The 13,215-nt window shown below is 45.7% G+C and overlaps 1 protein-coding gene across 1 annotated transcript in view; it reads left to right on the top strand.

Moving 5' to 3' along the window:
• Positions 1–13,215, top strand: part of btbd7 (BTB (POZ) domain containing 7) — a 28,157-nt gene that overhangs the window by 11,672 nt on the left and 3,270 nt on the right. Inside the window, exons 3-10 of the mRNA XM_034112184.2 lie at positions 4,087–5,220; positions 9,768–9,976; positions 10,583–10,658; positions 11,090–11,250; positions 11,440–11,583; positions 12,057–12,246; positions 12,370–12,548; positions 12,731–13,135. Coding sequence (XP_033968075.1) covers positions 4,087–5,220; positions 9,768–9,976; positions 10,583–10,658; positions 11,090–11,250; positions 11,440–11,583; positions 12,057–12,246; positions 12,370–12,548; positions 12,731–13,135 — 2,498 coding nt within the window. The remainder of the gene's footprint in view (positions 1–4,086; positions 5,221–9,767; positions 9,977–10,582; positions 10,659–11,089; positions 11,251–11,439; positions 11,584–12,056; positions 12,247–12,369; positions 12,549–12,730; positions 13,136–13,215) is intronic.

Raw genomic sequence — 13,215 nt, 5'->3', positions numbered from 1 at the left:
CTGCCATATGGATTTTATGAAGTATTATGAGAGGCAGATATCCAGAGAAATGTGTGTCCAAAGTGGGTGGTTAACCAAAATCACATTAAGTATTAATGTAGTAGACAAATAACTTCCATCCAAAAAATACCAGCATTGCAGTATTGCTCTTCTTAGTTTTGTTGTTAGTGTGGGGGGTGATGTGATTCTGATAAGGCTGCTGGCTATCAGAGCTGATGGGAGTACATCTGGTATCATGACGTTTGGTCCCTGTGGCCAGCTGTTGACTGTTGGATTGTAACATTTTTCTACTGAATGACATGACAGCTACAGTCTGAGACCTTTACATTTTGTTTCAATATCAGCAGTGTTGATGTCATTCAATGCCCTCCAAATTTGTTAAAGAGAGCCTCCCTGCCATCTCCCAACTCATTGCCACCATCATTAACTCCTCCCTTAGATCTGGATCAGTTCCCCCCTCTTTCAAACTGGCTGCTGTCACACCCATTCTTAAAAGACCTGGGTTGCGTTCCAATAGTCCATTTAGCTTAGGAACCTTCCTAACGGAGTGAAATGACCCGGAAGTACGTCACTGGCAGCCATGATAAGTGCCGTTCCAATTCTCCAAATGAAAGGAAAGGAGGTTTCAAACTTCCTTTATAACCTCCTTTAGCTTAGGAACCACTGGACCTCTCTAACCGAAAGGAGAGGAGAAAATGCTGCCCCACAATGCATTGCAGCCGCAGCATTTGCCGTCACTCAACAGTCGGCCGTTCACGGAAACAACCGATTAAGACCGAGAAATGATATCATGAAAGTTACGGTGCTTATTAAGCATTTTAAAACGTATGTGGTAAGTTGCCAAAGTGCTTTGTTTTGAACGTTCATCAGTATTATAATCAAAAAGAGAAATATGAACGTTAGTTTTTACTGAAATTATCAAATAAAGTCAACATTTCACAGTGTTTACTGAGCTGTGTGGTGTTTTAAAAGATGTTTGAATGGTGATATACACAGTGATAGATGTTAAGGACTAACGTTTATAATAAATACATCTGTATTGATTTTAAGATCTTTAGTTCATACAATCATACGTATTGGGATCATTTGTATTAATGTGGACCGGAGGGAGAGGGTGACGAGCATAAGTTTCACTTTCCTTTTTTATTTCAATTCCAACTTTGGTCATGAAGAATATGTTTCTCTGTTGTCCACATTCATAAAGCATAAAGCAACAGCGTCAGAGCACGGTGCAGAGTCTCTAGATGAGTTTACAGTAGTCCGTAATATTAAACATCCATGTTGTAGTCCGCTGTATAGAAAACTGTAGTTTCCATAGTTTCCCCACAGCAGCAGACGCACATTCATGACGTCCGCTGGCGCATCATAAACACGTCGGATAGTGAAAGTGCATTCGGATTCTCTAAAGTACCGCAGTCTCTTCTCCTAAGTCCTTTTGAATTCTCCTATCCACTATCCCTTAACCCCGTTACGTTTCACTCGGAGGTCAAGGAATAGGAGATAGGGTTAGAATTTAGGAGCTGATTTTTGGATTATCGGAACGCAACCCTGGACTCACACCTGACATGTCCAACTTCCGGCCCATCTCAAATCTCCCCTTTCTGTCAAAAATACTTGAACATGTCATTGCCTCACAACTAAAATCACACCTCAGCTCCAATGACCTCTTTGAGCCATTTCAATCCGGTTTCCGATCAAAACACAGCACAGAAACAGCTCTTCTGAAAATCACAAACGACCTCCTCCTCTCCTCTGACTCCGGCAACCTGAACATCCTCATCCTCCTCGACCTCACTGCAGCATTCGACACCATCAACCACGCCATCCTGCTGTCCCTCCTCGAATCATCACTCAACATCACCAACACTGCACTCTCCTGGCTGACATCCTACCTCACCGACAGACATCAGTTTATCAACATCAACAACTGCACCTCCTCCACTGCTCTTCTGTCCCAAGGCGTCCCCCAGGGTTCGGTGCTTGGCCCCCTCCTCTTCATCCTCTACATGCTCCCCCTTGGCAAAATAATTAGTCGCCACAACCTTCAATTTCACTGCTACGCCGATGACATCCAACTTTATATCTCAACAAAAACCATCACCCCCACAACACACTCCACTCTCACCAACTGTCTCTCAGAAATAAAAGCATGGATGCAAACAAACTATCTCCAACTGAACAGTGCCAAATCAGACATCATCATCATCATCGGCCCCCCATCCCGTATCAAAGACATCCAGAATTTCAACTTCACCATTGACAGCCACAGCTCAAATTCAACCACCACATCAATCACATCACCAGGACCACCTTTTTCCACCTTAAAAACATTGCCCGTCTCCGCCCATCACTCTCCTCCTCTGCTGCTGAAACCCTGATTCATGCATTCATCACTTCACGACTTGACGACTGCAATAGCATCCTCTACGGCATACCAGCCAACCTCCTCAATAAACTCCAACATATCCTGAACTCTGCTGCCCGCCTCACCCACACCCGCTCCACATCACTCCCGTCCTCCAGAACCTCCACTGGCTCCCCGTCCGTCAAAGAATCAACTTCAAGGTCCTCCTCATTACTCACAAAGTCCTCAACAATCAGCCCCCCCCCCCTACCTCACAGACCTGCTGCACCACCACACCCCTTCCCGCTGCCTCCGCTCATCAGAAGCCAACCTCCTATCCATCCCCACCCGCATCAATCACCGGACCTGGGGGGACAAAGCCTTCTCCGTCGCTGCCCCCTCCCTCTGGAACTCACTCCCACAACACATCAGAGACTGCACTGACCTCACCACCTTCAAAAAACCTTCAATCTGGCTTTGAATGTGTGATTGTTTTCGCATTATTTGACTTTAACTTTAACTATATATTTATTTGTTGTTCCTTTCTTTTCTCTTCACTATATCTGTAAAGCGTCTTTGAGCACCTGTAAAAGCGCTAACAAATTACATTTATTATTATTATTATTCCCAGAGAACATTGCTGTACTACAACAGCTAGTCTGCCTGCATGTGCTAAAAAGGGTCACATTCAGGTTGTTCATTCTGTGAGTTTGTTACTTGTTTGCACTCGAGTGTATGAGGTCACTCTGTACTTCTTATATTTGTAAGTAGTGCTCTTGAGTGGTTGTTATCCATCACTGTTCATCAGGGGCATGTTAGGAGACTAACTCCTAAATTATCAATCTTTGGAGTCTTTTCATTTATGGTCCTTAAATCTTTCCCTGCTGCCCTCTGTGCCAGACGGTTTGGGGAACTGCTTCAGAGATTCATTTAAATAAATCTGTCGTGAACAAAAATCATTTATTTCACTTTCTAAATAACTTTGGCTCCGAGGTTTATGTAGAATGTTTCTCTGAAGTGAAAGTAAAGCCAAATTATCCCTGTAGCCCCTGAGACCCATGTGGTTTACTCTGAACTGTTATTTGCTGGGGTGCGCTGACCTATGCCACAGATGATTCACACTGTTAGAATGATTTCTATTTGGGTCACACTGATGGATGTTGAGAGAAGGGCAGGAAGAGAGAGGATCTCCTTGGCAGAGTTTCCTCTGAAGTACGAGTTCTGTCTCGCATGCCAAAGACGACTGCCGTTTAGTGTCATTGATTGGGCTGAAGTATGCGAATGGACGGAAGTTCATGGAGGAGTACAAAGCAGGACAAAGTCTTCTATGAGCTAATTGGTTCCTAGGCTGTGAATAACCGTAGTTCGGTCTCTACATAACAAAATAAAGGGGTTATGTCTGTTTTTCCTGCTGTTGAACTAGATCCAGATGCTTTGGAAGCTGGGTCAGGGTGGTGTGTGTTTAGCCTGACGGAGCTGGCCACACCACAGGGGGGCTACAGACAGATTGTGTTTCTAACAGTTTGCACTCCAGACTGAGGGTGTTGGGGTTATGAAATGTCTCACTAGAAATCACTAGAAAACTATTTAAAGGAGTTATCTAGGAAGAACTGCCATCACTATTTCATAAAGAGAAAATATTCTTTAATTTATATCCAGTATTTCCCAAGATTCTAGTTTTTATTTTTTTTAACACAAAATAACATTTCTTATGAATCTAACATGCATTGTGTTTGTTCCAGGGACGTCGTCCTACTCTCAGCAGGGATATGGCTGGGAGTCTAAGCTCTACAGCCTGGAGCACGGCCATGAGCGGCCGACAGACAGGAAGAAGAAGAGCCTTGGTCTGGCGACCCTCAAACGGAGGTTCATCAAGAGGAGGAAGTCAAGCCGCTCAGCAGATCATGCGCGGCAGATGCGAGAGCTTCTGTCAGGGTGGGACGTCCGGGACTCAAACGCCCTGGTGGAGGAGTACGAGGGCACAGCAGCGCTCAAGGAGCTAAGTTTTCAGGCCAGCCTGGCACGTGCCGAGGCCCCCAACCTGCCGCGGAATCTGGCGGCCCTCTACCAGCATAAATACTGCACCGATGTGGATCTCATCTTCCAAGGTACTTGCTTCCCAGCGCACCGGGCCATCCTGGCTGCCCGCTGCCCCTTTTTTAAGACTCTGCTATCGTCATCTCCTGGCTATGGAGCAGAGGTTCTCATGGACATTGAGACCACTGGCATTGATGTGCCCATGTTCTCTGCCCTACTTCACTACTTGTACACTGGGGAGTTTGGGGTGGGAGGGGCGGAGGATACCAGGCTGCAGAACGTGGATGTGCTGGTGCAACTCAGTGAGGAGTTTGGGACTCCCAACTCCCTGGAGGCTGACATGAAGGGCCTGTTTGACTACATGTGTTACTACGACGCTCTGCTCAGCTTCTCCTCGGACTCTGAGATGATAGAGAGCTGTAACGAGCGAGGTGCCGTGGCCGCGGCACCAACAGTGGGCTCAGGATGCCCCGGGACCCCCGACGAGGACCTTAGGGCGCATAAAGCTATCCTCTCGGCCCGCTCTCCTTTCTTTAGGAACCTTCTGCAGAGGCGCATCCGCACAGGAGAGGAAATGACTGAGCGCACATTGCATACTCCCACGCGCATAGTGCTGGATGAGTCCATCATACCGCGGAAATATGTGCAGGTCATTCTCCACTGCATGTACACGGATGCGGTGGAGCTTGGGCTCGTGCTGCGGGGCAGCCCGTCGGCGGGCAGCCTGGGAGAGGTTCAAGCCCTGGTTTCTGGGGGGCGTGGAGCCAGCACGCGCACAGAGGAGGCCATGGAGCTGTATCACATCGCTCTGTTCTTAGAATTCAGTATGCTGGCTCAAGGTAAGCCATATTTACAGCCATATATAGAACCTTGTAAGAATAAATGATGTCATGTATTTTTATGCTTTGCATCTTTTACCTCTCTCATTGAAATATGAGTTCATTTAAAACATAATCATTCAAAATGATAAAATAAATGTTTTTAATTGTCTAGCTGTACTTTTATGCTTGGTCTGCCTCACAATTTAGTTTAATTTAATTAATTCATAATGTGTCCACTGACTAAATGAGGAATTTAATTTTTCAGATCTGGCTGGATTTTGTTGTGAATAATGCCTCGCAAGGCCTTTTTAAATCCCTCTTTCTATACATTCATATAACGTGTCTAACGCTAATATATTATTATTCTACACAGTCCTTAAAACTACATCATGGTGGAACATGTGCAATATGGTTGTGCAGAGCAGGCTGGTGTTAAACAGCTTGGCTGACAGTGATGGGTGTTGGAGCTGCGGCTGCCAGTAACAGATTGATATCGGCTGAAGGGTTTGTCTGCGTCTCCAGGGGCAGACGGCTTACTGTCTGAAACATGCGCATCTGAGCCTCTGTCGTCTACTTCGTCACTGCTCTATCTTTTCTGAGGTGACAGTGTCGTTCTGACTCTAACCACTGCTTAACTTTCTGACCCCAGTAACATGTCGAAGATTAAAGTCATGGCTTGACATGAGCCAATCACTTTGTCATTCTCACCTCCTCCAGAGTCTCTTGTCTGAGTGCTGTCCAGTTCTTCGAACACATAAAGCTCCTTTTCGATCAGAATAACTAATGCAATATTAAATACTGTCATAACTGTAGATCCAGAGAGGCTGTGTGACGCTGTTATCATCTTTTATACCCGTCTTATCTTTCATAGCACCAGGATGATGTAAATTAGTTTGTCAAATATTGAAAGGGTAATAAGAGAGGCATTAAACGGTTTAAGCATACAGTTTCACTGCCCCATGCTGTCTAATGAAATCAAAACAGTGTTATTTTCAATTGAAATCGCCATGTTACAAAAATATATTGAAAATGCACTCTATATACTTTGTTGTGACTCAAAACACTTTAGTGAAGCGATTTCTTTAAAAGAAAGTTTGATAGTATGCTATGCTAAAATGGATTTATAAGTTATTTTGAATCCAGTTCAAAAGTATTGTTTCCTCAGTAGGCAGATATTTCAGCTTTTCTGTGTACATTTTAATAAACCATGTCATCCTAATGGGTTTAGATGTTCAAGGTTAATTTGTTGTCATTGAACAACAACACAAGATTACTCATCAAAATGAAGATGAAGACACTTTGTGGTGGAGTGTGGAACAGCAGGTGGAGGGAAGGAGTCTCACAGCCTGAGATAAAGAGCTGCTCCGTGGTCAGGTGGTGTGGCATCAGATACTCCTGTATCGCTTGCCAGGCGTCAGCAGGGTGAACAGGCTGTTGCGGGGGGCGGGTATTGTCTTTAAATGTCCTTCGGGCTATTCGCAGGCACCTCGCCTTACCAATATCACTCGTGCTTGGTAGAATGGGACCAATGATGCAAAGCCCACTGTTCTGTTTAAGCTTTAAAATCACAGCAAGATTCATCCTCTCAAAATAATTACCTTTATGAAGAACAGTTCATAGTTCTGGGACAAAAGGCACTCGATAAAGATGATTGCATAAAATATTGTAGGGATTATTTTGTTGTGGGAAGCTGCTGATCTCCGTTTCAGTGTACACTTACACCACAGCTGGTTAGACACCACCTCCTGTCCTCCAGCTCTAGTGTCACTCTCAGGGTCACTCTGGCAGCTTAAGCCGACGAGCAGCCAAATAGTGTCATCACCATGCACCATCACCCCCTCTTCCTTCCCATCCCCCCCTCTCAACAAGCCCCTGACTGAGGGTATTTTTATCCCCTCTCCCTCAGTGCTGCTCCGCTCTAATCAGTTCCCATGAAACCTCCATGTTAAATGGGGAGAGATAGCTGAGGTTGACCTGGTGTTATCCTAGTGTTTCATCCAGTGTTTTTTCTTTTGCAACTTCCTATTCCCTTCTTTATTTTATGTTTTCCTTTTTTATGCCTCCGCGCCGGGGACAGCCAAGTCCAGTGGTCTTATGGGAGGGTGGGAAGTTCTTCACATTTGGCCCAAACATCCACTTTGACTCAAAGATGACATTTTGGGGATCAAAGGTCACTGTGACCTCACATCCATCATATTAAACACTATCTCAGGAGCTCATTTAGGGACTCATCAAATGTGGCAGTAATGTCCACTTGGTAATGATAACCTGATTGTGTTTTAGTTCAATATTACTGTGAGATGAAAAACACTTTTTTGGCCATAAATCAAAATTCCTTTACTTTACAATAAATGTCTAATCTTGGATAGACATGATTGTAAAGGGCAATTTGACTGGTTGGCACAGACACTCAATGACAGAAACTGTATTTCACATTTAATTTAAAAAATCCTAACTACTAGCATCTGTAAGTTGAGAAATGTCTCTGTTTCCATCCCACATCAGGAAACTTCAGGGGCTGCCATGTCACTTCATGAGGCAGCAGAGGACTTTTGTCAGGGGTTTAATACGCACCGTCTCGCTCCTCGTGTGGTCTTCGACTGGCTGTGTGAAGTGCTGACTCATGGAGGTTTTTGTTGAGCTCCCTGTCAGTCTTCCAAACAAATTCTCAACATGTGCATCCCTTTGTGACTCCCTCCCACTCAAATAGCAACCAATATTAAAAGCCTTATTAATTTTTCAAGGGCGCCGCAGAGATGATGGCAAATTGGTGTGGTTTCAGCTTGTGCACTGTGGTACTTCCTCTCTCTCCATACACAATAACTGACCAGAGCTTTCAGTCCTTGGCCCTGAGTGATCATCATCAGACATGATTTACTTCCAGCAGCTTGTTTACAGGCCACAGAGTGCGGTTCATGATTTAAGTGGCTTTGGAGACGGTGCGCTCCATAAACAAAGAGCTCCAAATAATAACCGCAGGATAAAATGCATACGTCCTCCAAAGTTAGTGTAGTGTTAAGCTGGCTGTTGCTGCTCCTGCTGTTGTGTTGATATTCTTTTCAGTCGGCTAAACTCCAATGAATGTGGTGTACCACCCGTGGAGAGAAGGGGAGGTGGGTTAGTATTAGATATAATGCTGATTCTAATCTCCTGCTCATATTAAAAGTGCTGCGTTTTATAAGACAGGCTGTGAATTGGTGCTAACACAGAGCAGAGCGGTTTGCTTTCCTGGGCCACTGGTCCCAAGTGGGGTATTTTGTGCCTTTGTGCACGTGTTTGTTTGTGTGTGTCTACTTCTCAGAGAGGGCAAAGATGCAAAGGTGAAATGGAGTGCTGGAGATGGAGGCACAGATGTTTTGAATCCATTTCCTGTCTGTTTATAGCAGATAAAAAAGCCAAAGTGCCTTGGTCCACATTTCAACTTCATCTGTCTACTTAACGATGCTGGGTTTCCACCCTTCGTTTTAACTCTGCATTTCGCTAACTTGACATGACAACTGAAGATGCCTAAAAGGGGAAGTATCATACGTTTTGTGCGTCCATGCGCACATGTGGATGTGCAGTTCTTCTAACATGTGTGCAAGTCTTAAAAGTGTGTGAGTTGTGCGTGGATGGATAAGAAGCGTTGGATTTGAAAGCAGGAGCATCTTTGGAGCCTTCACTCTCAAGTCTGGTGTCCAGTTTCCCAGAGAGTGTGTTTGGGGGCGGAGAGGCAACTTGGATCCTCTACTTTAAGATGAGCGTTTCCCAGAGGAGCGTTGCTACTTGCCTGATGGACAGGACAGACTGGAATGAGGAAGTTGGCGAGCTTGTGTTTCAGTTTAGATCGGCTCTAACTGGACGTCAGTCAGTCTGGCTTTATCTCCATGGAAGTCCATTTTATAAATATTGTTGACCAGAGAATAAAAGCCACTGAAGCTCTGACGTGTTTGGCATAGAAAGCTTGACCTAGCCAATCATATGTTAATCTGAGTGGATGTTTGGGAGTTTAATTGTGCCTAAAAGAATCCCTGTTAGAATAAGTGTGAGTTTGAGTGCTGGCGCAGGCTAGATTTTCAAATCTTGGTTCCTTTTTTTAAATGGCTCGAGCAGCAGTTACAACAATCCCTAAGCCTTCTGTGGATTTTTGGTGTGTGTGTGTTTCCTCAGGCTGCTGTGTTTACTTATCACTGTTAAAAGAAGGCAGCTTGAGACTGAAACACATCAAGGTATCAAAGGCATTTATATGGGTTGGTGTGTTACAGAGTTAAACCACTGCCTGCTGTTCTGGTATGTGCCCTGATTTAGGAAACACAGCGAGGAGGATGTGGGGGCTAGTAGAGGGAGATCCCTGGGTCAATGAATACAAGTCAAAACTACTAATGGTCTGGCAGTGGCTGCAGAAATACATTTTGTATTCTTTCTTTAAATCATTCATTATTAAACTTATTTTCCTTTGGCTTTTGTTAAGTATCATAGAGCTAGCTTTAATATATGTACTTGAAACATAAGACACGTGGTCCCATGAAGAGACTGGATTGAATATCAAGTTGTAAATTACTTATGCATCTCATTGTGTCTCCCAGGCTGTGAGGACATTGCTGTGGAGAGCCTTTCTCTGGACTCACTCGTCCCCATCCTGAAGTGGAGCTCCCAGCCGTATGGCTCCAAGTGGGTCCACAGGCAGGCCATGCATTTCCTCTGCGAGGAATTCAGTCAGGTCGTCACCTCAGATGTTCTCTACGAGCTTAGCAAGGAGCACCTCCTCTGCGCCATTCAGTCTGACTACCTGCAGGTAAGAAACGGAGCATGAGCTGTCAATCTGTTGTCACTCTCTCTGACATTTCTCAGCATGGAAGATACATTTTCTAACATGAAGCGTCAATAATGGGAGCCTGACATGTTGTCAGAATTACTGCTTAGTGAAAATACAGTGAACACATAGACATCAATGCATTAACAAACTCTGTCTCACACACACACACACACACACACACACACACACACACACACACACACACACACACACACACACACACACACACACTGATGACACTCAGAGTCGAGTACCATTCCCTTGAGGAAATGACTTCAAACCAAGAACCTAATCAAAGCTGGGCTGTCATCTGCACTGCCAAGCTAGTCGGCATCAGACCAGATGGTTGGGGTGAAGTGTTGACGTGCAAATACACAAACAGACCAACCAGGCCGGTGCTATGCCGGGACACCGTCTGAACATATTGCATCTGCACCTTATCCTCACTTAACAGCTTTCTAGATTTGTTCCCGGAAATATCTAACCTTGTCCTAATAATACTTTTGTGTCTTTCTTTCTCCCCGTCCTATATCTCTGTCTGTCTCTCTCTTTCTCTCTCTCTCTTTAACCCTGGCTCATTCACAGGCGAGTGAACAGGACATTCTCAAGTATGTTGTTAAGTGGGGCGAGCAGCAGCTTATTAAGAGGATGGCAGACAGGGGTAAGATAATACACTCTATAATTACCCTCTGCGCAGACCCCTAATGGCTCTGAGGAAATTACCCACTTACCAAGAGCCTCCAAAAAATGCCTAAAGCAATACTAAAATGAACCAAACTTTGCCCTTCAAAAAGGAGTGGCCTCATTGTGTGTTCTGACCTCGTATGCAGTTGTCCTATGTCGGATTTATGGTCAAGGTTTTAAGTCATCATATTATATGAGCTAGTAACCTGCTTAGGAAGCTTAACCCCACAGTGGGCAATGAAATGCTTATCTGCAATTTGTTAAATTGAACTTGGCTGAACAATGTGAGAAAAGCCAGCAGGTTGACTTAAAAAGATTAAAAGCCTTATCATGGATGCATAAATAGTCACGGTTGTATGCATTATATAAAAAACCTGCTAATGGCTGTTCCTGTCCTAATTTACCCAGAGCCCAACCTGTTGAGCGGCACAGCCCACAGTGTGAACAAGAGGGGAGTGAAAAGGAGAGACCTGGATGTGGAGGAGCTAAAAGAGATCCTGTCTCCGCTCCTGCCCTTCATCCGGACGGAGCACATCTTACCTCCCAACAGTGACGTCCTCTCTGACGCGGTCAGTACTCATTGTCTGCTTTCCTCAGCTGATGTGTGTGTGTGTGTGTGTGTGTGTGTGTGTGTGTGTGTGTGTGTGTGTGTGTGTGTGTGTGTGTGTGTGTGTGTGTGTGTGTGTGTGTACTGCTCTGCACCTGAGTCATTGTAACCTTCATAAACTGAGCATCGCATTCTTCCCCTCTGTCCACAGCTGAAAAGGGGTTTGATAAGCACCCCTCCTTCAGACATGCTGCCCACAGCTGAGGGGGGCAAAGCCAATGCCTGGTTACGGCAGAAGAGTGCTGGCATCTATGTGCGCCCCCGCCTCTTCTCTCCTTATGTGGAGGAGGCTAAGGTAAGGCTCATTCACTTCTGATTAATGGGGCCTTCAGACAGCGCAGGAAGCAGTGGCATATTTGGTGTCCCTTATAGCTATCATCAAAGAGAGCAGAGGTTCTGTGAAGAGGACAGACTAACCATTAGGTGTGTTGGGAAAATGTGTGGACCTCTTCATAGCTCAGAAAGCGTTAAGATCAACCATGCCCTGCTGTTGCTATGCATACTCACCTTCTCAAAGAGCAGCCTCCATCATCTTGCCTGAAATACATTTGATGTCCATTTGCACATTTTCCTAATAACTTATAGGGCTTCCCAGGGTCATGAATATTTATGAACGTTTCCCAAGACCAGAGAGATTCATCATTAGATGAAGTGTCAATCAAGTGGAACTCATTTGCAAACCCTCTGTGTCCTTGAGCTGCATATAGGAGTTTTTATTTCGCAGAAGTTCTGGTCTAACTTGCCCTCTCTCGTCTGCCTGCCCCTCAGTCTGTGCTTGATGAAATGATGGTGGAGCAGACGGACCTGGTGCGTTTGCGCTTAGTGCGCATGTCCAACGTCCCAGACACACTCTACATGGTCAACAACGCCGTGCCTCAGTGCTGTCACATGATCAACCACCAGCAGATGGCCAGCAACTCCAACACAGCTCCATCAGTTGTGGCCAATGAAATTCCAGGTAAGAGGATTGCCGGTGCTCATGTCAGCAAAAACCAAACTATTCATGTATCCTTAACATGTTGCTCGTATACAAAAGTGATCCATCCATCAATGAATGTGCTTTTTTGTGTGCGTCTTCCAGTGCCCCAGCTGTCTGTGGTGAAGGAGATGATCCGGAGGCTGCAGGAACTGAGGCACACAGAGCAGGTCCAGAGAGCTTATGCCCTCAACTGTGGTGAAGGAGCCACCGTCAGCTATGAGCTGCAGCTGCGAGTTCTGAGGGAGTTCGGTCTCGCAGACGGAGCCACTGAGCTACTGCAGGTCAGTGTGAAGCAGTTTGTCCCCGGGGTGTGGAGGGGATGATAGGACATGTCTAACAGGGGGGGGACAAAGACCTTGAAAAACCCCAGGAAGATAAATCTTAAGAAAAAGCTTTGTCAGCTCCAAATCGATACAGTTTTTACTTTTTTTTTATAGCCTCTGTTGTCTTTTTGTGTTTTCAGAACCCGTACAAGTTCTTCCCTGATGAACGGTTTGGAGACGAGAGTCCAATTCTGGCTCTACGCAAGGTGGGTCGGTGTCGGGTAAACAGCAGCCCAGCCATGGATAGCATGTTCACAGAGTTGGAAGGGGTAGTGGGCTTCCACCCTCCCCTACCTCCTCCACCTCCCCCATACCACCCCCCTGCCACACCCAGCCATGCTCAGCTCAAGGGTGCCTGGCGTCCCCGTGTGCCCATGCCCACCCCCACCCGTTCCTTTTCCTACCCCTGCAACCGTACCCTGATCCAGCGCCATGCGGCCGCTAAGCATGGCAGCTCAGAATACTCCTCTGTGCCCAGGCCGCAGCCCCCAGACTGCACCAACCCGCAGGCTATGGGCCGAGCTTTGCTTTCAGACCAGCAAGCGGTGAGTCGTGTGTTACTTCCTAGAGTCCTTGGGGTTATGGTTGTGTTTATTTAAATGCAGCTTTGTGGGTTGTGCCTGGG

The sequence above is a fragment of the Pseudochaenichthys georgianus genome, chromosome 22 (assembly GCF_902827115.2).
Source record: "Pseudochaenichthys georgianus chromosome 22, fPseGeo1.2, whole genome shotgun sequence".
Taxonomy (NCBI): Eukaryota; Metazoa; Chordata; class Actinopteri; order Perciformes; family Channichthyidae; genus Pseudochaenichthys; species Pseudochaenichthys georgianus.
The sequence above is the reverse complement of the archived record's forward strand: the minus strand, read 5'-3'. Positions and strand labels throughout refer to the sequence as shown.